The sequence below is a fragment of the Giraffa tippelskirchi genome, chromosome 1 (genome assembly GCF_054371585.1).
Source record: "Giraffa tippelskirchi isolate mGirTip1 chromosome 1, T2T-mGirTip1v1.2.pri, whole genome shotgun sequence".
Classification (NCBI taxonomy): domain Eukaryota; kingdom Metazoa; phylum Chordata; class Mammalia; order Artiodactyla; family Giraffidae; genus Giraffa; species Giraffa tippelskirchi.
The window spans coordinates 108,606,732-108,629,933 of record NC_137275.1 but is presented as its reverse complement, the minus strand read 5'-3'; the positions used below and the strand labels follow the sequence as shown (position 1 = coordinate 108,629,933).

The 23,202-nt window shown below is 38.2% G+C and overlaps 2 protein-coding genes and 1 pseudogene across 6 annotated transcripts in view; 2 read left to right on the top strand and 1 right to left on the bottom strand.

Moving 5' to 3' along the window:
- Positions 1-10,745, top strand: part of LOC145505944 (neurotrypsin-like) — a 74,687-nt gene extending 63,942 nt beyond the window's left edge. The window contains 1 exon segment of the mRNA XM_081489322.1: positions 9,116-10,745. Coding sequence (XP_081345448.1) covers positions 9,116-9,585 — 470 coding nt within the window. The 3' untranslated portion in view covers positions 9,586-10,745.
- The window catches only part of LOC145506740 (uncharacterized), an 82,368-nt gene that overhangs the window by 49,821 nt on the left and 9,345 nt on the right, over positions 1-23,202 (bottom strand). The gene's annotated exons all lie outside the window — the stretch shown is intronic.
- LOC145506240 (olfactory receptor 4C15-like) lies at positions 18,638-19,584 on the top strand (annotated as a pseudogene).

Genomic DNA, 23,202 nt, shown 5'->3' with positions numbered 1-23,202 from the left:
GCTCTTAATTCCAATTGGTATGGACTACTTCATCAAGTATATGTACCTGATTTGAGGCACTTTAAAATGCCCCATCTCTGCTTTAAATTTTCTCATTAGCTGGGAAGGAAGGATTGGCGGCAGGAGGAGAAGGGGACGATAGAGGATGAGATGGTTGGATGGCATCACAGACTCGATGGACATGGGTTTGGATAGACTCCGGGAGTTGGTGATGGACCGGGAGGCCTGGCGTGCTGTGTTTCATGGGGTCGCAAAGAGTCAGACATGGCTGAGTGACTGAACTGAACTGAACGCTGTGTGTTCTTGCCACCTCTTCTTAATATCTTCTGTTTCTGTTAGATCCATACTATTTCTGTACTATATTGATCCCATCTTTGCATGAAATGTTCCCTTGGTATCTCTAATTTTTTGAATAGATCTCTAGTCTTTCCCATTATATTATTTTCCTCTATTTCTTTGCACTGATCTCTGAGGATGGTTTTCTTATCTCTCTTTGCTATTCTTTGGAGCTCTGCATTCAAATGGGTATATCTTTCCTTTTCTCTTTTGTTTGTTGCTTCTCTTCTTTTCATAGCTATTTGTAAGGCCTCCTCAGACAGCCATTTTGCTTTTTTTGCATTTCTTTTTCTTGGGGATGGTCTTGATCCCTGTTTCCTGTATAATGTCACGAGCTTTCATCCATAGTTCATCAGGCATTCTGTATATCAGATCTAGTCCCTTAAATCTATTTCTCATTTCCACTGTGTAATCATAAGAGATTTGATTTAGGTCATACCTGAATGATCTAGTGGTTTTCCCTACTTTCTTCACTTTAAGTCTGAATTTGGCAATAAGGAGTTCATGATCTCCTCATGAGCCACAGTAGAATATATGCATACACACACACACACACACACACACACACATATAATCAAATCACTTTGCTGTGCATCTGAACACTAACACTGCATTGCAAATTAACTAATTTTCAATAAAAGAAAATTTAAAAAAATGTTTAAAAAACTAACGAATCTTAGTAAGATAGATTTCTTTTTGGGGGGAAAACAAAGTCCCTTTTCGATTTATTTTTTTCATAAGTGAAACAATTACCAGTGTTTGTATTCATAAATGTCAGGTGGCTAAGGTAAACTTTCAGAAAGTGGGGGACACCCACAATGTTTTTGTAAAGTCATTCTACATTATTAATAAGAAAGTAAGTGTTATTCACTCAGTCATGTCCCAGTCTTTGCAACCCCATGGAGTGTAGTCCACCCGGCTCCTTTGTCCTTGGGAATATTAGAGTGGGTAGTCATTGTCTTCTCCAGGGGATCTTCCTGGCCCATGGATTGAACCCGTGTCTCCCGAATTTCAGGCAGATTCTTTACTATCTGAGCCAGGTGGGCCATAAAGAAGGCTGAGCATGAAAGAATTGATGCTTTCAGTTTTCGGTGCTGGATAACACTCTCAAGTTCCCCTTGGACAGCAAGGAGAACAAACAAGTCAATGCTAAAAGAAATCAACCCTGAATATTCATTGGAAGCACTGATGCTGCAGCTGAAGCTCCAGTACTTTTGCCACTTGATGTGAAGAGTCAGTTCATTGGAAAAGACCTTGATGCTGGGGAAGATTAAGGATAGGAAGAAAAGGGTGTGACAGAGAATAAGATGGTTGGATGGCATGGTCAGCTCAATGGAGATGAGTTTGATCAAACTCCAGGAGACAGTGAAGGTCAGGGAAGCCCTACATACTGCAATCCATGGTGTCACAGAGTCGGACATGACTTAGTGACTGAGCAACTACAACTCTTTTAATACTGTTCACGGGGTTCTCAAGCAAGAATACTGAAGTTCTTTGCTATCCCTTCTCCAGTGGACCACGTTTTGTCAGAACTCTCCACCATGACCTGCCCATCTTTGGTAGCCCTGCATGGCATGGCTCATAGCTTCACTGAGTTGCACAAGGCTGTGATCCATATGATCATTTTGGTTAACTTTCTGTGATTGTGGTTTTTGTTCTGGAGGCTGTGAAATTACAGTTTTTATTTCTTCTGTCTGACCTTGGATGGATGATCATAAGAGGATTATTCAGGCTTCCTTATGGGAGGGACTGGCTGTGGGGAAACTGGATATTGCTCTGTTGGGCAGGACCATACTCAGTCTTTAAACTAACTGACTGCTTGTGAATGGGGTCGAAGCTCCAATACTTTGGCCACCTGGTGTGAAAAGCCAACTCATTGGAAAAGACCCTGACACTGGGAAAGATTGAAGCCAAGGGGAGAAAGGGGCAGAGGAGGATGAGGTGGTTAGACAGCATCACTGACTCAGTGAGTTTGAGCAAACTCCAGGAGATAGTGAAGGACAGGAAGGCCTGGCTTGCTGCAGTCCATGGGGTCACAAAGAGTCAGATACTAGTTAGTGACTGAATAAAAACAACAGCAAATCTTTTTATAGTTTCAAACTGTTTCTTTTCAGTTGAGTCAAAAGAAGTATTGCATATCTTTTTTACAATAGCATAGTTCTCAGGCAGAGCACTAAATAAGCTTCAGTCAACACTTCCACACAAATAACCAACCAAGACCTACTGTACAGCAAAGGGAACACTGGTCACTGTAAGGTAACAACCTAAATTGATAAAGAATCTGAACAAATAATAGATACATGTATATGTATAATTGAATCACTTTGCTGTACACCTGGAACTATCACAATATTATTGATCAACTGTTCTTCAAAATGGGCTACCCAGGTGGCTCAGTGTAAAGAATCTGCCTGTCAATGTGGGAGATACAGTTTTGATCGCTGAGTTGAGAAGATCCCCTGGAGCAGGAAATGGCAACTCGCTCCAGTATTCTTGCCTGGAGAATCCCAAAGACAGAGGAACCTGCTGGGCTACAGTCCATGGGGTTGCAAAGAGACAAACATGATTGTGGAACTGAGCATAATAGCAGTAGGATTTCCTGGTATAACTCCAGGAATCCACTTTTGAATAATTCTTTACACAAAAACCTTCACTGATTTAGAGCTAACTACACTCTCTCCTTTTTATGCTACTCTAGGGTTTGAGGAGCTAGACTAGACAAGTGTAGGGGTTCTAAAGCAATCTCTCTAACCAGAACCATAGCTATTTAAGTAGAGGCTGGATGACCACTCAATGGATCATTCTGAACGGATTTCAAACTTTTATGAGCTGTAGGAGTGATGATTTTGCCCATACATGCTAATTCTCTGATCTGACTCTGCTTTTCATACCCGAGTTGAAAGACAAGTTCAAGATATTTTAATGATGACACTTCAGCAAAATCCTTATCACACAGAGTTCTTTAGATAGTTTAAAATCTGCATTCAGGCTTTTACATCTGCTATCACAAATATTATTATAGCACTATAATATTGGAGTGTCCTTTCAAACTAGGTTTGGTCATGGGGTTTCAGTTTTATTAAACTCTTTTTTTTCATAACACATGTTGCTCACAGTGACACATTCTCTGGAGCCAATGAGAATTATGTACAAATTATTTTCTTCTTATTAATGCAATTATATTTGAAAATTGTAAGTATTTTTCTACATAAGAATATTTCTGAGTTTAATTGATTTAAATATATTTACAAAATAATTTCATACATCGATGTTTCTGTTCATGGATGTTTGTAATGGGCTTACAGTTGGTGATATCAAACATTTCATTCTGCTTTAGTTATAAAACAATAATTTTTTTTTCTTTATTTTTTTTTAATAAATTTATTTATTTTAGTTGGGGGCTAATTACTTTACAATATTGTAGTGGTTTTTGCCATACATTGACATGAATCAGCCATGGGTTTACATATGTTCCCCATCCTAAACCCCCCTCCCACCTCCCTCCCCATCCCATCCCTCTGGGTCATCCCATTGCACCAGCCCTGAGCATTTGTCTCATGCATCGAACCTGGAGTGGTGTTCTGTTTCACATATGATAACATACATGTTTCAAAACTATTGTCCCAGAACGTCCCACCCTCACCTTCTCCCTCAGAGTCCATAAGACTGTTCTATGCATCTGTGTCTCTTATTCTGTCTCGCATATAGGGTTATCGTTACCATCTTTCAAATTCCATATATATGCATTAGTATACTGTATTGGTGTTTTTCTTTCTTGCTTACTTAACAATAATTTAATATAAGGATTCTGATCCAGGATTTAGTGCTCTGGTTTCTAAATTCCCCTTGGCAAATGGCATTCTTATTCTTTGTCTTATATTTCTTTGCTATGAATTGTAAATATCATTGCTTATTTCTCTATACCATATGGATTTATAAATTAAATTTAAATGAGTGAAATAGATGCTTTAATCATCTTTAAATATAATTGAATAAGGGAACTATTTTCATTAATATCTTGTTAATCTAATTCCAGAATTGTCAAAAAAACAACTATTTTGAGAAGTACTGGTGTGAAAACTTCACCTGGTGTGAAGTTCCAGTAGTACAATAGGATTCATAATTATCAATTAGTGTACGTCTGAAAACAATATTTAAAAATTATGATTTGCATAAGCGTAGATCAATCAATACAAATTATTATAATAAAAATTAAAAATCAGATGATTTTCTACCTGAATGCTTATTTTATATAATATTAAATATTAAGGCTTCATAATAAACTCAACTGTTTTCCAATACCAAATTTCACAAGTGGTCAACTTTTTATTTTCTCTAGTCTTAGTGTTTTGTCTACATAGAGACTTTATGTAGAAGTTAAAAATTAAAGATAAGAGACATACAAGTTCTCTACTGTTCAGTTAACTTATATGAAATAATTGGGTTATTGGCAAGATCTACTAATGATGATGCAATACCTCTGAGGTCCTGTTAGTCGTAGCTGAGAAACTTTATATAATTCACCTGTATACAGGACATGTGGTAGTACTTTTAAGGCTATCCAAAGGCACCATTTTTAAGTCAACAAAGATACTTATTGTAGTTGAGCTAGTTGGAATTTTGAAATCTTACTATTTTGCTTCTTTCTTGGTGTACTAACAACTGCTTGGGGCCCTGGCCATGAACCTATGTCAGGCAAGTTCATAGGTAAGTTCCCCCCCCCCCCACAAGAAATCTCATAATTAGAGACTCTCAGGTTTAAATTAACCTTAAAATCATATAATCACCACTCATCCACAATGATATGACATTTAAATTGCTTTTTCAGCTTACAAAACATCAAGAAAGATAGACTCAAATAATACTATCAATTTATAAGTAAAAATATTTTGAGTCCTTATTTCTTATGACATATTTACATTAGAATAATAATAAAGTTAGCATTAAATTAGAATAATTATGCAATTCAAATTTGCATCAAAATTTTTCTCCATTTATGTTACAACTCACATATGTTTCAATGACACTGCACAAGTTTTAAAAACATCTTTTAAAAACTACATATTACTCAAAGAGACACATTATGTTTTAATTATCCATTTCTCCACTGTTGAACATTCTATTTCATTCTCAAGTTTCCCATAGCTCTGAAAAATTGTGTAGAATATAACTGTAAATAACAATTTTTCTCTGTTAAAAAATATTTTCCATTAGCGTGTCTTCCTAGAAAGAGTATTGTTGAACAAATTAAAAGTGAAAAATTTATTTCTTCATCATTATTTCTAAACCTTATTAATAAGATCTAACTCTTACTTCTTGACAACTTTTTTTGCTCTGTTGTGGGGTCTCACTTTAGAATAAGGAAATAAAATGAGGCCATTGCACTTTGTTTCCACTCAGGTATAAAATCTTCATCTTGGAGAACTAAAACATGAAGATATTCATCCACTTGTTTTTGGAAAACAATATATTTTTCACAGAATATATTTCATTACATTTATGTTTTCTCTTGTCTTTTCTTTGCAAAATTTCTGGCAAGTTTCCCATCCCATTAGTCATCCAGTAGCCTGTAACCAGGAAGGATGGATGACTGATCCTATAGTAAGATGGGAGGAGGCATAGGAATCATATAGCAGAAACATAAAGGAGTGAGAAGGTTATGCATATCATGGATGTATGAACTGCTGCTATTTGGTACTGAAATGTCAGATAGTAAGTGTAATTAGCAGGGAAACACCTCGTGACATTGTGTGGAAAAATATATGTTTATATACACAGTTTTGGTCCAAGAAATATTTATTGAACGTGTGAGCTTATAATAGGTACTCCCTGATATCTCAGTTGGTAAAGAATCTGCCTGGAATGCAGGAGACCACGGTTGGATTCCTGGGTCAGGAAGGTCCGCTGGAGAAGAGATATGTTACCCACTCCAGTATTCTTGGGCTTCCCTTGTGGCTCAGATGGTAAAGAATCCACCTGCAATGCAGGAGACCTGGGTTCAATCCCAGGGTTGGGAAGATTCCCTGGAAAAGGGAAAGGCTACCCACTCCAGTATTCTGGCCTAGCGAATTCAATGAACTGTATAGTCCATGGGGTCGCAAAGAGTCGGACATCACTGAGCAACTTTCACTTTCACTTTTTTTTTCCACTTCTTAAGTAAATACTTTATATGTTTGTGTTAGTCTCTGTATACAACGATATATGTGTAGTTCTTTATCTATCTTACCTAGCAATCTATTATTTCTTTCTCTTCCATACTTATTATTCCATATTATTTTTTTTAGAACTTTGAAAATAAGGATTTCCTTTGCTTGAAAGATCCTTGTGTACTGAACACCCATGCAAGAGCTTCTATACCCAAGTCTATAAAAGCTGTAAATGTACTGAAAATGACTATATTAAATCATATCGTAATAGAATTTTGAAAAAATAGAAGTATCAAATAATGAACACACTATCTTAAAAATAAATTAATCCAGAAAATACTATTTCCTATAGGCAATTAAAAATATTCATATTAACATGATACAGTGTATCAGAAACTAAATTTTAGGAGTTCACCTTCCTTTCAAATGTTTATTTCTGTTTCTCATCAGTTCAGTTCAGTTCAGTTGCTCAATCGTGTCTGACTTTTTGCAACCTCATGAACTGCGGCACACAGGGCCTCCTTGTCCATCACCAACTCCCGGAATTTCCCCAAACTCATGTCCATTGAGTCGGTGATGCCGTCCAACCAACTCATCCTCTGTCGTCCCCTTCTACTCCTGTCCTCAATTTTTCCCATCATCAGGGTCTTTTCAAATGAGTCAGCTCTTCACATCAGGTGGCCAAAGTATTGGAGCTTCAGCTTCAGCATCAGTCGTTCCAATGAACACCCAGGACTGATTTCCTTCAGGATGGACTGGTTGGATCTCCTTGCAGTCCAAGGGACTCTCAAGAGTCTTCTCCAACACCACAGGTCAAAAGCATCAATTCTTCGGCACTCAGCTTTCTTTGTAGTCCAGTTCTCACATCCATATATGACTACTGGAAAAAACATAGCCTTGACTAGATGGACCTTTGTTGGCAAAGTAATGTCTCTGCTTTTTAATATACTGTCTAGGTTGGTCATAACTTTCCTTCCAAGGCGTAAGCATCTTTTAATTTCATGGCTTCAGTCACAATCTGCAGTGATTTTGGAGCCCCCCAAAATAAAGTCAGCCACTGTTTCCACTGTTTCCCCATCTATTTGCCATGAAGTGATGGAACCGGATGCCATGATCTTAGCTTTCTGAATGTTGAGCTTTAAGCCAACTTTTTCACTCTTCAGCAGGAAAAAAAAAAAGAGCACTTGAAATCCTTCTAGGTTTATGGTCAGGGGACGCAGTCATGATTTACCTATCCATGTTAGTCTATCAGTCGTGTCCCACTCTTTGCAATCCCATGACTATAGACTGCCAAGCTCTTCTGTCCATGGAATTCTCCAGGCAAGAATGCTAGAGGGGTTGCCATTTTCTCCTCTAGGGGATCCTCCTGACCCAGGGATTGAACCCAGTTCTTCTGCATTTCATGCAGATTCTTTACCAGCTGAGCCACCAAGGAAGCCCTATTTGCACATGGTGAATGGAAATTTATCAAACATTTGCTCATCACCTAATAGGTTTCAGGCACTGAAGCCATAGTGGCAGATTCTATGGTAAGAGCCCCAAGTGGTGCTAGTGATAAAGAACCCGCCTGCCAATTCAGGACACATAAGAGATGTGGGTTCAGTCCCTGGGTTGGGAAGATCTCCTGGAGAAGGGCATGTCAACTCACTCTAGTATTCTTGTCTGGAGAATCCCATGGACAGAGGAGCCTGGCAAGCTATAGTCCATACAGTCACAAAGAGTTAGACACGACTGAAGTGACTTAGTATGCAGGCACCCATGCTAAGAGTGGAAACAGAGCTGAAAAACTTTAGTGTTCTGGATGGTTCCAATTGTAGTGTGTCATCAGTGCAATACATATTTCCTTATATTCAATGCTTGTGATAGATACTTGTCGATGTTATATTTCTTTCCACAGTTAGAGCTGAGGGTTCAAATGTAAATTCACATGGAATAGAAAATAACTCCTACCTGTGTGTAGCAATTCTCAACTTACAAGATACATCTGAAAATTATAGTTTGTAAGCTGATGGACAGAGCGAAGGGCTCATGAGGCACTGAGATGACTTTGCAGAATCACTTTGAGCTGAACTAAGAGAAGAATCCAGCTCTTACGTAGACAGAACACTGATTTCTCAATAAATTACACACCAGACATTGCTCTAAAGGTGTTTAACAGGTGACAGGTGCTAGGGGTCTGTAGAAATGGAAATCATCTTGGAAAAATTTTAAAAAGGCTTGAAACAAGAACTGAGACAAAAGTGACAAGGAGATGGTTCATAGTAAAATAATCATTCTTCCTTTGTTGTAAGAAATTCAGATCAAATTTCTTTCATGGTTAATCAGTATCGTTTTTTGGGGGTTTTTTTGTGTGTTTTTTTTTTTTTTTTTTTTTTTACTTATTTGTAGATAATTCAGGACGTAGGAAGGTATTACTTCCTAAATGGATGTCCTCACACCTCCCAACAACGTGACTGAATTTGTTCTCTTGGGACTCACACAGAATCCACACTTGCAGAAAATTCTCTTCATTGTCTTTTTGCTCATTTTCCTGTTTACTGTGTTGGCCAACCTGCTCATTGTCATCACCATCTCTCTCAGCCCCATGCTTTCTGTTCCCATGTACTTCTTTCTCACTCACTTGTCCTTCTTAGATGGCATCTTCACCTCTGTCACCACCTCCAAACTGATCACTGACCTGCTGTACCAGAGGAGAACCATCTCCTGGAGTGGCTGCCTGATTCAGATCTTTCTGGAACACACAGTGGGAGGTTCAGAGATCATCCTTCTCATTTCCATGTCCTATGACCGCTACGTGGCCATCTGCAAGCCTCTGAGCTACACGACCATCATGCGACAGGGGCTCTGCCAGCTCCTGGTGGTGGTGGCCTGGATTGAGGGGGTCCTACATGCCACCGTGCAGATTATTTTCTTTGTCAACTCGACCTTCTGTGGTCCTGACATCATTGATCACTTCATGTGTAATTTCTTCTCACTGCTGGAACTCGCCTGCAGTGACACCTACAAGCTTGGCATCATGGTGGCAGGTAACACTGCAGAAATGTGTTTAGTTTTTTTTTTATCATGCTCTTCATCTCCTACACAGTTATCCTGCACTCTCTGAAATCCCATGGCTCTGAAGCATGACACAAAGCCCTCTCTACACGTGGCTCCCATTTCACAGTAGTGGTGCCTTTTTTGGTCCCTGTATATTCACCTATATGCGTCCTGTGGTCACCTACCCTGTGGACAAATTCGTGGCTATGTTCTTTGCAATCCTCACTCCCATGTGAAATCCTATCATTTACACAGTGAGAAACACAGAGGTGAAAAATGTCATGAGGAGTTTGTTGAAGAGGAGAGTGACTTAGGCTGTTCATGGTGCCAAGAAAGCGATTGTTTATATGCATTCAGAGGGCTATACCTGTTGTAAAGTGTGAAATAAAAGTAAGAAATTTTGTAGATCATTTAAAAAGAGAGAGAGAGAGATCCAGGAACTAATACTTGTCGGGTTTTTTTTTTTTTTTTTTAATTTTGGCTAGGCATTATTGTAGGCATACTGATATTTTAATGTACACTGCCAAGGTTTCAGTATTCATAGGTTCAGAATAGGCAATGAAAAGAACATTAAATCCACAGTTTGATAATTGTAGAGTAAGAAGTTTTTCTCCAGAGTCTTACTGCTGCTTTTTCAGATTTCTCATATATGTTACTTTGATGAAATTGGCTTTTCCATAGGATTTTAATCTCATTTTTTTTTCCATTTTTACTTACCCTATGGTAAAGCAAACATTGGATAGAAATATTGGGTAAATACATAGTGAAGAGGGAGTTGAATGAGGGAATAATAGCTAATTTTTCCCTGTACTATGGATTTATCAAAAGCAAAATGAGTGTCACTGACAAAAGGAGGAAAGAATATTTTACAATCTATCTCTGATTCTCTTTTTAATAGAGAAGATAGAGCACAAACTTTGAAATTACTCTTAATTTGCTCTCTTTTTCTTAAATATCACTATGGATCACATTTTTTATTGAATATAAAGAAAACATTTTCATTTTTTATACCAAGACTTGAGGAACCATTTGAAACAAGAGTACACATCTCTTTCAAGTATCAACTGAAAAGCATATGGTCAATTTCCAAAGCTGTTGCTCTGTAGATCTGATTCATATAAGTACATTATGTGAACCCTTTATTATCTACCAGGCACACTCACTTCAGTTGATTTATCCTCAAACAAAACTGGTAGTTTCATTATCTTTGTTCCTAATTTACAGGGAAGCAAATTGAAGCCAAGACAGTTTTACTGATTTGCTTGCCTCACATCACACATGCTTCTCCCATAAAGTATGTCCAGGACCTATAACTCTAGAATGAAGTTCCCTTACAAACTTTCAACCTAGGGCTTCTAACTCAGTTTCTTTCAAATGCTTTGTCTGTGGTATGTGTTTTCATGTAGATAAGAAAATTATCTGTGATCTTAATGATTTACCTCTTTTGTGAAGATGGTGTTAATGTGTTGTAGCTTTGTCTCACATTTTATGATATACTTCGGCAGTACAAGTTTATTCATTTTTTGAAAGTTCAAGTTATACTACTTCACTTTTACAAAGAAACATTAGTATGGTAATGGTAATCTAAAATGGAAAAGAATCTCAAATAGACTATATATATATATATATATGCATGATACAGGGTGCTCGGGGCTGGTGCACCGGGATGACCCGGAGGGATGGGATGGGGAGAGAGGTGGAAGGGGGGTTCTGGAAGGGGAAAACATGTACACCCATGGTGGATTCATGTCAATGTATGGCAAAACAAATACAATATTGTAAAGTTAAAAAATAGAAAATAAACTAATCTAAAACAAAAGAAAAAAAGAATATATATATATTATACATATATATATAGATATATATATTTGTAAATAAATCACCTTGCTGTGCACTTGAAACTTACCCAACATTGCAAACTAACTGTGCTTCAATAAAAAAAAGAAATATTTAAAACCTCCTCAACATTTGTATGATTGTGGAGTCTTGTGTTGGCTTTTGTAAAAACAAAAATCCCATTTTTTTTAATTGGTAAAATCAAGTATTGATGTTGTTCTTCATAAAAACCAAATGCTTAAAGTTAACTTCAGAAAGCTGGGAATACCGGTAATGCTCCTCTATATACATGGCAAATACCAGGTCATCCTACATTATTAATAACTGTAAATCTAAGCTTCTCTGACTACAACACAGAAACCCATGTTACTTATCACAGATGTCACTTTCTTAGACTCAATGATGAAGTGGAGCTATTTATTCCATAATTTGAACATAGAGTAATGCTTGAACATGGTACTGGGACGATGGTGTTTAGTAAATTGTGCATAATTATCTCAAATTCATAGGAAACAGCAATTTTTCTCACAATGTCTAGGCCTGGAAAATGATAGAATCAGCATTTAATCTATTAAAATTGTCGTTTGAAATTTCTGGTGAGAATTAAACCTTTCAACAAATCAAGACTAAATGATATATGGTTTATTCTGATGAGAAGGTAAGAGGAAATGAGAGTAATCCAAGGGCAGTGAATAGAAAAGTCTTAAGTAAATGTTGTTTCTACTCTAAGACCAAAGGGAAGATTTGAAGACAGAAAATAAGACCAATGATTGTGTTTTAGGGGGCTATATCAGAGGCTCAATGGAGGAATGAGAAAATTAATGCTGCATGAACTATAAATTTCCAACAGAAAACTTGGAAGGTATCAGAACTGAAGAAGGATGTGTAGGCTGTATGGAATCTCAGTGGGTGAAGTATTGCAGGTTGTAAGTTTAGAGATTTCTTTTCTCTCATTCCCAATAATCTCTTCTGAGGAGCAACTACCATGTGACTTCTTTTGATTCATTAATATATATATAAATATATATATAAATATATATATATCAGGCATAGTTACATTTCTCCTAAAAAGTTAATGAGATAGAATGTCTGGATCTGGTGTATAAGGATATTTTGTTTTAACATGAAATTTTCATTTGGTGAAAATTTTAGGCATTAAGAGACTGAAGTGAGTTCACTAGTGTTGAAAGCCAACGTGAGACATACATTTTGACAGGTTCTTTTCAAACTTTAACTCTCTTATCGTAGGGACAGGTATTAGTTGATCGAGTTTCACTCCATTGTATGCAAGAGGGAAATGAAACTCAATAAAGTAAAAAAGAATATGAAGTCTGTTAGAGTTGGATTTCTATATTCATCTCACTTCACAGAACTCCTCCTGTCATGACGTGAAAACATCAAAACAATGATCTGACCACTGGCCACATTGTGAAGATTGTCACGGAGGCATTCAGTTCAGTTCAGTTCAGTCGCTCAGTCGTGTCCGACTCTTTGCGACCCCATGAACTGCAGCACGCCAGGCCTCTCTGTCCATCACCAACTCCAGGAGTCTACCCAAACCCATGTCCATCGAGTCGGTTATGCCATCCAACCATCTCATCCTCTGTCGTCCCCTTCTCCCCCTGCCCCCAATCCTACCCAGCATTAGGGTCTTTTCCAATGAGTCAACTCTTCACATGAGGTGGCCAAAGTATTGGAGTTTCAGCTGCAACATCAGTCTTTCCAATGAACACCCAGGACTGATCTCCTTTAGGATGGATTGATTGGATCTCCTTGCAGTCCAAGGGACTCTCAAGAGTCTTCTCCAACACCACAGTTCAAAAGCATCAATTCTGCGGCGCTCCGCTTTCCTCACCATCCAACTCTCACATCCATACATGACCACTGGAAAATCCATAGCCTTGACTAGATGGACTTTTGTTGGCAAAGTAATGTCTCTGCTTTTAAATATGCTATCTAGGTTGGCAATAACCTTCCTTCCAAGGAGTAAGCATCTTTTAATTTCATGGCTGCAATCACCATCAGCAGTGATTTTGGAGCCCCCCAAAATCAAGTCTGACACTGTTTCCACTGTTTCCCCATCTATTTCCCATGAAGTGATGGGACTAGATGCCAGGATCTTAGTTTTCTGAACATTGAGCTTTAAGCCAACTTTTTCACTCTCCTCTTTCACTTTCATCAAGAGGCTCTTTAGTTCTTCTTCCCTTTCTGCCATAAGGGTGGTGTCATCTGCATATCTGAGGTTATTGATATTTCTCTCGGCAATCTTGATTCCAGCTTGTGTTTCTTCCAGCCCAGCGTTTCTCATGATGTACTCTGCATATAAGTTAAATCAGCAGAGTGACAATATACAGCCTTGACGTACTCCTTTTCCTATTTGGAACCAGTTTGGTGTTTCATGTCCAGTTCTAACTGTTGCTTCCTGACCTGCATACAGGTTTCTCAAGAGACAGGTCAGATGGTCTGGTATTCCCATCTCTTTCAGAATTTTCCACAGTTTATTGTGATCCACACAGTCAAAGGCTTTGGCATAGTCAATAAAGCAGAAATAGGTGTTTTTCTGGAACTCTCTTGCTTTTTCGATGATCCAGCGGATATTGGCAATTTGATCTCTGGTTCCTCTGCCTTTTCTAAAACCAGCTTGAACATCTGGAAGTTCATGGTTCACGTATTGCTGAAGCCTGGCTTGGAGAATTTTGAGCACTCCTTTACTAGCATGTGAGATGAGTGCAATTGTGCAGTAGTTTGAGCATCCTTTGGCATTGCCTTTCTTTGGGATTGGAACAAAAACTGACCTTTTCCAGTCCTGTGGTCACTGCTGAGTTTTCCCAATTTGCTGGCATATTGAGTGTAGCACTTTCACAGCATCATCTTTCAGGATTTGAAATAGCTCAACTGGAATTCCATCACCTCCACTAGCTTTGTTCGTAGTGATACTTTCTAAGGCCCACTTGACTTCACATTCCAGGATGTCTGGCTCTAGGTGAGTGATCACACCATCGTGATTATCTGGGTTGTGAAGATCTTACATCACTTTATTTCACTCTTAGAATAATTTTTAGTGTTGGGGTTACTTGTATAAAAAATATAGTCATTTTTATGACTCTAAAAGTATTTGCTAAAACATTTCCCAATTAGATAATATGAATGAAGCTGTTTCATTGCAATTTAGAAGACACCGTTTTTTTAAAAACCTGACTTAGAAATCTGTTTTATTCTTATGATAGATCCTTCAGTGCACTTTGTATGTATAAACACTATTAAAAAAATAAAGTTTACATCAATATTCCACATCTTCCTTTTGAACTATACATTACAAAGCAATTCATAGTAACTGTCTTATTTGACTCTCACAGGTCAACAGCTTGAACAAATGGTACTCTATTTTATCGGAGAGGACTCAGAAGCTTCTGGTTTCTTCAGTGACACATGACTATAAATCTGTAGCTTCTAGATTTTTATATTGGAAACTGAACAATTATTATATTATTTTAATTAACTTTTCATTTTGGAATAATTTTGGATTAATAGAAAAGTTGCCAAGATAATACGGAGCTTCTGTCTACTCCTCAATTATTTCCCCTAATAAATATCATTTAACATTACTAATAGTATATTTGTCAAGACTGTGGAATGAACATTGATTATATTACTCTTAAAGAAGCACAAGATTTTAATCACGTTTCACTAACTTTTCCACTTCTATCACTTTTCTGTTCTAGGGGTCAATCCAGGACAACACAGTATGTTTAATTACCTTTTAAATACTTTCTAATCATAAACCTTGTGATCATAAACTCTGAGGACACTGTCCTCTCTATTGCCTAAGTTTTAACAGGAATTTTGGAAATTCCTTTTATCTAAAAAAAAGAGCATTTTGATTTGTTCGTATTTAATGAGCATTTGATTCTAAAATAGTATTTCTTAGAAACTTCTCAGATTAGGGAAGTACAGAGCCTGAGAATTACTTGTTAGATTAATACAGAGCCTTGCTCTTTCTCTCCACTGTTTGTATTATTTGATTTCCTTTGTACAGTGACACTACCTGTAAAAGAAGTGGACAGCTGAGGATTTGGGCTTCCTAGGTGATGCTAATGGTAAAGAATCTGCCTGCAAATCCAGGAGATAGAAGGGATGAAAGTTTGATCCCTGGGTCGGCAAGATCCCTTGGAGAAGGGCACAACAATCCATTCCAAAATTCTTGCCTGGAGAATCCCATGGACAGAGGGGCCTGGCAGGTTACAGTCCATAAGGCCACAAAAAGTTGGACACAACTGAAGCAACTTAGCACCCACACACGCACACATGAGGGTCTGAAGACTATAAAATTGTATTCAGGGATTATTAAAGACTTAAAATTGTTGCAAATTTAAATGATACCTTATCTCCATTGTGGTAACCAATAAAACTATTTTATATTTGTGAATATGTAAAAGGATGAGTAAAGATATTTGTAAGCCTAGATCATGGTAAAGCAGAAATTAGGAGTTAAAGGATTGTCATTTCTGCTCTGCGTCAAAGGCTCTGGAAGCTTTTTCTCACTGATGGCAATTTTCTCCAGTGCATCTAACTGCATTAATGGTTTTATGAATATCAATATTGCCTTATCTGATTCTTCTAAGAATCTTATCAATAGGTATTGTTATTATACATCATTACAGAATAGAATCTGAGCTCTTGAGAATTTTAAGTAACTTTTCTCACCACATAATATAACTTAGTACAAGAGCTTGGATTTGAACCTAGGTCTCTATGAATCTGGACCTGGTGTCTTTATTTCATTTCAGTGTCTCTGCATATATTGATAGTTTTTACTCTTTAATATATAGTCATTAACTGATCCAATGATCTTATAAGGTTTTTCTCATGCTCTTGTTTGCTTGATGACATACCTGAATATGGAGTTCAGAGTACAGACGCTGTTTAGGAATGCCTAGTACCCTGGAAACAATTTGTTTTAAAGTAAGTAAAAAGACGTGTTGTATATACGTCTGTATATTTGCTAGTTTTATTCATATTTTCAATCATTTTTGTTAGCTGTCAGTGTCATTCATAAAAATCAACTCATTTTTAATTCTTTCAGAAAGCCCAATTATTCTTTTACTTCCCTATATAACAAGCATAGATAGTATGTGTATGTACACACACACACACACACACACACACACACTCACTTGCCACTTGACTCATGAATTTCTCATATATACAGGGAAGGACACAATCATATTTCCCTGGTTGTTTATCAGTAAAGAATCCACCTGCCAATGCAGGAGATACGGGTTCAATCCCTGCATAGGGAAGATCCCCTGGAGAAGGAAATGACAACCCACTCCGAGGTTCTTGTCTGGGAAATCCTATGAACAGAGGAGCCTGACAGGCTACAGTCCATGGGATCACAAAGAGTCAGACATAACTGAACAACTAAACAGCAACAAAGGACAGTCATTCTTCAAAGCTGTGTCTTGCTATAAGAAATGAAGTCAAAAGTTGGAGTAATATCTGGATGAGTAATGGAAAAGCTTTATGTGGGTAACCTGTTTGCTTTTTTAAGTGAGAGAAGAGTCACTAAAATCAGTAAGAGCATTTTATCATAAGCAGCAATTTCACATTTTCCAATTTGACCCTCATTATAATCGTATGAAATGGGTAGGGATGTTATATGTGAATATCCCTACACTACAGTAAGTCATACTGTAAGTAAGTCAACAGACACACACTTGTGAGTACTGCTTGATCTGATTGAGTCACCTTGAATAAATACTTAGCAATTAATAAAGCCTCAGGCTCTGGCTATAGTCAGCATTCTGTTTCTATTCCTTACCTCTGTGGTTACTGTCAGTTTGTATCTGTAAATAATCTGGTCATTACCTTCTGATTCTACATCACTGGCTCTGTGTCATTCATCAAGAAGCATCAGTCAAACATGAACAGAGGAATCAGGTTATAACCTCTACAGTGAATGGAGACTCGAGAGAAGCCCCTCCTGCTCTTGCTAGAAAAATTTTTGCTTCTTTCCCTATAGAGTCAGTCACTTCCATGCTGAAGTCAAAGTTTCTGGGTTAAAACTCCAGAGCCAGTATCTGTTATTTCTTTAATTTTATCTGTTTAAGCATGGGCTTCCTACCAGTAAAACTGGGTAATAAGATCTAACGTGGACTGTTTCCTAGCCACTTAACTCTGAACAACTGCTTCCTTACATTATTTAACTTAGTCATCATAACAGTACATATTAGTAGGTATTACTTATTTTTGTCAGCTTCTATTCTTGTTTTCGGAGAAGGCAGTGGCACCCCACTTCAGTACTCTTGCCTGGAAAATCCCAAGGACAGAGGAGCCTGGTAGGCTGCAGTCCATGGGGTCGCGAAGAGTCGGACACGACTGAGCGACTTCACTTTCACTTTTCACTTTCGTGCATTGGAGAAGGAAATGGCAACCCACTTCAGTATTCTTGCCTGGAGAATCCCAGGGACGGGGGAGTCTGGTGGGCTGCCATCTATGGGGTCGCACAGAGTTGGACATGACTGAAGCGACTTAGCAGCAGCAGCCGCAGCCGCAGCAGCATTCTTGTTTTAAAATAATGAGTGAAAAGAAAGCCAACTTAACACACGCATATTTATTATGTATTGGTCTACAGCAAGGTGATATTTCTTTTTTTTTTTTTTCTGAATAATGAATTTGTTGACTTTAAAGTCTCATTTTTTTTTTTAGACTTTAAGGAAATAATTTGGAGTATAGCCATGATCCAAGCACTACTCCAGTTTTGTCTAATTTTTCCTTCTACCTAGAGATAAGGAAGTCACCTGATCATGGATGGCATGCAACTTCCCCTTCTCCCATCCATGCACATGGCAGGCATGACCAATAAACTGCTCTTTTCCTTTCCTCAGATCATGGATGTAGCTTCAGAACTCTTCTCACAGTTCACTCCAGGAAACCACTACTATTAACATATGACCAGAGTTAGCAGTTGATATAATAACGATTTCTTATCCCCACCCCAGATGGATCCCTACCCTTCTCCTACATTGAAGCTCTGTCTTAAAACATTTAACAATTTATCTAAACTTCAATTCTTCCTGATATCCTCCTACCACCTTCAACACATTTCTAGCTTTGTGTTCTCAATGAAAAAGCAAGCACAAGAACATAAGTCAATTTTTCACATGGATGCACCAATTTGTTGATGACTATGATGACTCCCAAAACCGGTCTGACATTTGTCTTTTTCTCTAACTAGATTCTACATGCTCACTGTGGTACCTTTCACCTTTTCCTTGGAAATTATGCAAAACCAAAGCTTCGTAACTGAGTTTGTCCTCCTGGGGCTTTCACAGAATCCAACCATGCAGAAAATAATATTTGTTGTTTTTTTGTTCATTTACAGTGCAACTGTCGGGGACAACTTGCTAATTGTGATGACCATCAGTAGCAGCCCAGCACTCTGTGGCTCCCCCATGTACTTCTTCCTGGCTTTTCTGTCCTTCCTGGATGCATGCTTCTCCTCTGTCATTGTCCCAAAGATGATTGTGGACTCTCTCCTTTGGAGGAAAACCACTTCTTTCGAAGGCTTCATGACCCAGCTCTTTGCTGAACACTTCTTTGCTGGGGTGGAGGTGATTGTCCTCAGCGCCATGCCTATGACCGCTATGTGGCTATCTGCAAACCCTTGCACTATTCTTCTATCATGAACCGTAGACTCTGTGTCCTTCTGATGGCGGTAGTCTGGACAGGGGTCTTCCTGCATTCCATGATACAGATTTTCTTCACTTTCCAGCTGCTCTTCTGTGGCCCCAACGTCATCGATCACTTCATGTGTGACTTGTACCCACTGCTGGAGCTTGCCTGCGCTGACACTCACATCTTTGGCCTTTTGGTAGTCACCAACAGTGGGTTTTTTGGCATCTTAATCTTCTCCTTGTTGCTTGTCTCCTATGGGGTCATCCTGCTGTCTCTGAGAATACATAGCTCTGAAGGGCAGAAGAAAGCCCTCTCCAACTGAGGATCTCACATTGCTGTTGTGGTTTTGTTCTTTATCCCGTGCATATTTATGTATGTATGACCTTCATATTCTTTACCCTTTGACAAAATGGTAGCCATATTTTACACCATCCTAACTCCCTTGATAAACCCTTTGATTTACACTTTCAGGAATCTTTATTCACTTCTTTAAGTGAAAAGTGCCATGAGGAAAGTGTGGAATAGGATAATGGTAGTTTCTAATGAAAAATAAAACATTTAAAGTTGAGTAAAAAATTCAAATTATCTAATCAGACAAAAATCTTATATGGATGAACATTGTTTGACCGGGTGTAAAGTAATGCAATATTATAAAAAATAGCATAAGTTCCAGGAAATAATTTAGTTTTCATTCTTAGATCACTTATGAACTCTGATTTGGCAATTCAATAGCCTCAAATGAAAATTAAGAAGACTTGAATTTTACGCTCACTTAGAATTTAGAAGTCAAAAAAGAATGAAAAAATTATTCTCACTTATTGCTGCTGCTGCTGCTGCTGCTGTTAAGTCACATCAGTCGTGTCCGACTCTGTGCAACCCCATAGACGGCAGCACACCAGGTTCCCCTGTCCCCGAGATTCTCCAGGCAAAAACACTGGAGTGGGGTGCCATTTCCTTCTCCACTCACTTCTTGCAACTCATTTGATATTTTGGAAAATATTTCTGGAGGGAAGAAAAAATTGTCTTAGAGATTAGATTTTGCATACATAAATATGTATGTGTGTGTGTGTGTGTGTGTGTGTGTGTGTGTGTGTATGTGTGTATATATATATATATATCAATGAAGATTTTGTCCAACCTAATGTATCTGCTAAACCACTAGACAATTCAAGCATGACCTAAATCAAATATCTTATGATTATACAGTTGAAGTGAGAAATAGATTTAATGGCCTAGATCTCATAGACAGAGTGCCTGATGAACTATCAATGGAGGTTCACAACATTGTACAGGAGACAGGAATCAAGACCATCCCCAAGAAAAAGAAATGCAAAAAAGCAAAATGGCTGTCTGAAGAGGCCTTACAAATAGCTTTGAAAATAAGGGAAGCAAAAAGCAAAGGAGAAAATGAACGATATACCCATTTAAATGCAGAGTTCCAAACAATAGCATGGAGAGATAAGAAAGCCTTCTTCAGTGATCAGTGCAAAGAAATAGAGGAAAACGATAGAATGGGAAAGACTAGAGATCTCTTCAAGAAAATTAGAGATACCAAGGGAACATTTCATGCAAAGATGGGCTCAATAAAGGACAGAAATTGTATGGACCTAACAGAAGCAGAAGATATTAAGAAGAGGTGGCAAGAATACACAGAAGACCTGTACAAAAAAGATCTTCATGACCCAAATAATTATAATGGTGTGATCACTCACCTAGAGCCAGACATCCTAGAATCTGAAGTCAAGTGGGCCTTAGGAACCATCACTACGAACAAAGCTAGGGGAGGTGATGGAATTCCAGTTGAGCTGTTTCAAATCCTGAAAGATGATGCTGTGAAAGTGCTGCACTCAATATGCCAGAACCAGCCCCGAGAGCCCGGTATCATGCATTGAACCTGGACTGGAGATTCATTTCCCATATGCTAATTTACATACTTCAATGCCATTCTCCCATATCACCCCGCCCTCACTCTCTCCCATAGAGTCCATAATACTGTTCTATTTGTCTGTGTCTCTTTTGATGTCTCGCATACAGGGTTATCTTTACCAGTTAACTAAATACCACATATATGTGTTAGTATACTGTATTGGTGTTTTTCTTTCTGGCTTACTTCACTCTGTATAATAGGCTCCAGTTTCATCCATCTCATTAGAACTGATTCAAATGTATTCTTTTTAATGGCTGAATAATATTCCATTGTGTATATGTACCACAGCTTCCTTATCCATTCATCTGCTGATGGGCATCTAGGCTGCTTCCATGTCCCGGCTATTATAAACAGTGCTGCAATGAACACTGGGGTACACGTGTCTCTTTCAATTCTAGTTTCCTCAGTGTGTATGCCCAGCAGTGGGATTGTTGGGTCATATGGCAGTTCTATTTCCAGTTTTTTGAGGACGACCCGGAGGGATGGGATGGGGAGGGATGTGGGAGGTGGGTTCTGGAAGGGAAAAACATGTACACCCATGGTGGATTCATGACAATGTATAGCAAAACAAATACAATATTGTAAAGTTAAAAAATATTAAAAAAAAATATATATATATATAATAATAAAATGTGAAAAAAAATGCCAGCAAATTTGCAAAACTCAGCAGTGGCCACAGGACTGGAAAAGGTCAGTTTTCATTTCAATTCCAAGAAAGGCAATGCCAAAAATGTTCAAACTACCGCATAATTGCACTCATCTCACACGCTAGTAAATAATGCTTAAAATTCTCCAAGCCAGGCTTCAGCAATACGTGAACCATGAACTTCCAGATGTTCAAGCTGGTTTCAGAAAAGGCGGATGAACCAGAGATCAAATTGCCAACATCCGATGGATCATTGAAAAAGCAAGAGAGTTCCAAAAGAATATCTGCTTCTGCTTTATTGACTATGCCAAAGCCTTTGATTGTGTGGATCACAATAAACTGTGGAAAATCCTGAAAGAGATGGGAACACCAGACCACCTGACCTGCCTCTTGAGAAACCTGTATGCAAGTCAGGAAGCAACAGTTAGAACAGGACATGGAACAACAGACTGGTTCCAAACAGGAAAAGGAGGACGTCAAGGCTGTATACTGTCACTCTGCTTATTTAACTTATATTCAGAGTACATCATGAGAAATGCTGGGCTGCAGGAAGCACAAGCTGGAATCAAGATTGCCAGGAGAAATATCAATAACCTCAGGTATACAGATGACACCATCCTTATGGCAGAAAATGAAGAACTAAAGAGCCTCTTGATGAAAGTGAGAGAGGAGAGTGAAAAAGTTGGCTTAAAGCTCAACATTCAGAAAACTAAGATCATGGCATCCGATCCCATCACTTCATGGGAAATAGATGGGGAAACAGTGGAAACAGTGTCAGACTTATTTTTCTGGGCTCCAAAATCACTGCAGAAGGTGATTGCAGCCATGAAATTAAAAGACGCTTACTCTCTGGAAGGAAAGTTATGACCAAACGAATATCACCAATGACCAATATGACCAAACCAGAATATGACCAAACCAGACAGCATATCAAAAAGCAGAGACATTACTTTGTCTGCAAAGGTCTGTCTAGTCAAGGCTATGGTTTTTCCAGTAGTCATGTATGGATGTGAGAGTTGGACTCTAAAGAAAGCTGAGCGCCAAAGAGATAGATGATGCTTTTGAAGTGTGATGTTGGAGAAGACTTTCGAGAGTCCCTTGGACTGCAAGGAGATCTAACCAGTCCATCCTAAAGGAGATCGGTCCTGGGTGTTCACTGGTAGGCCGATGTTGAAGCTGAAACTCCAATACTTTGGTCACCTGATGTGAAGAGCTGACTCATTTGAAAAGACCTTGATGTTGGGAAGGATTGAGGGCAAGAGAAGAATGGGACGATAGAGGATGAGATGGTTGGATGGCATCACCGACTCAATGGACATGTGTTTGGGGGAACTCATAAGTTGGTGGTGGACAGGGAGGCCTGGCGTGCTGTGGTTCGTGGGGCCGCAAAGAGTCAGACACGACTGATCATCTGAACTGAATTGAATGTATCTGCTGTACAACTGAAAATTACAAAACATTGTAAATCAACTCTATTTAAAACATAAATAAATAAACAATAGAAAGAAAAACATTCACATATTAATATTTCAGATTTGTCAAAGAACTGTAATTATTGCTGACTTTAGCTCTTTGATAGTGATGATAAATATAATTCA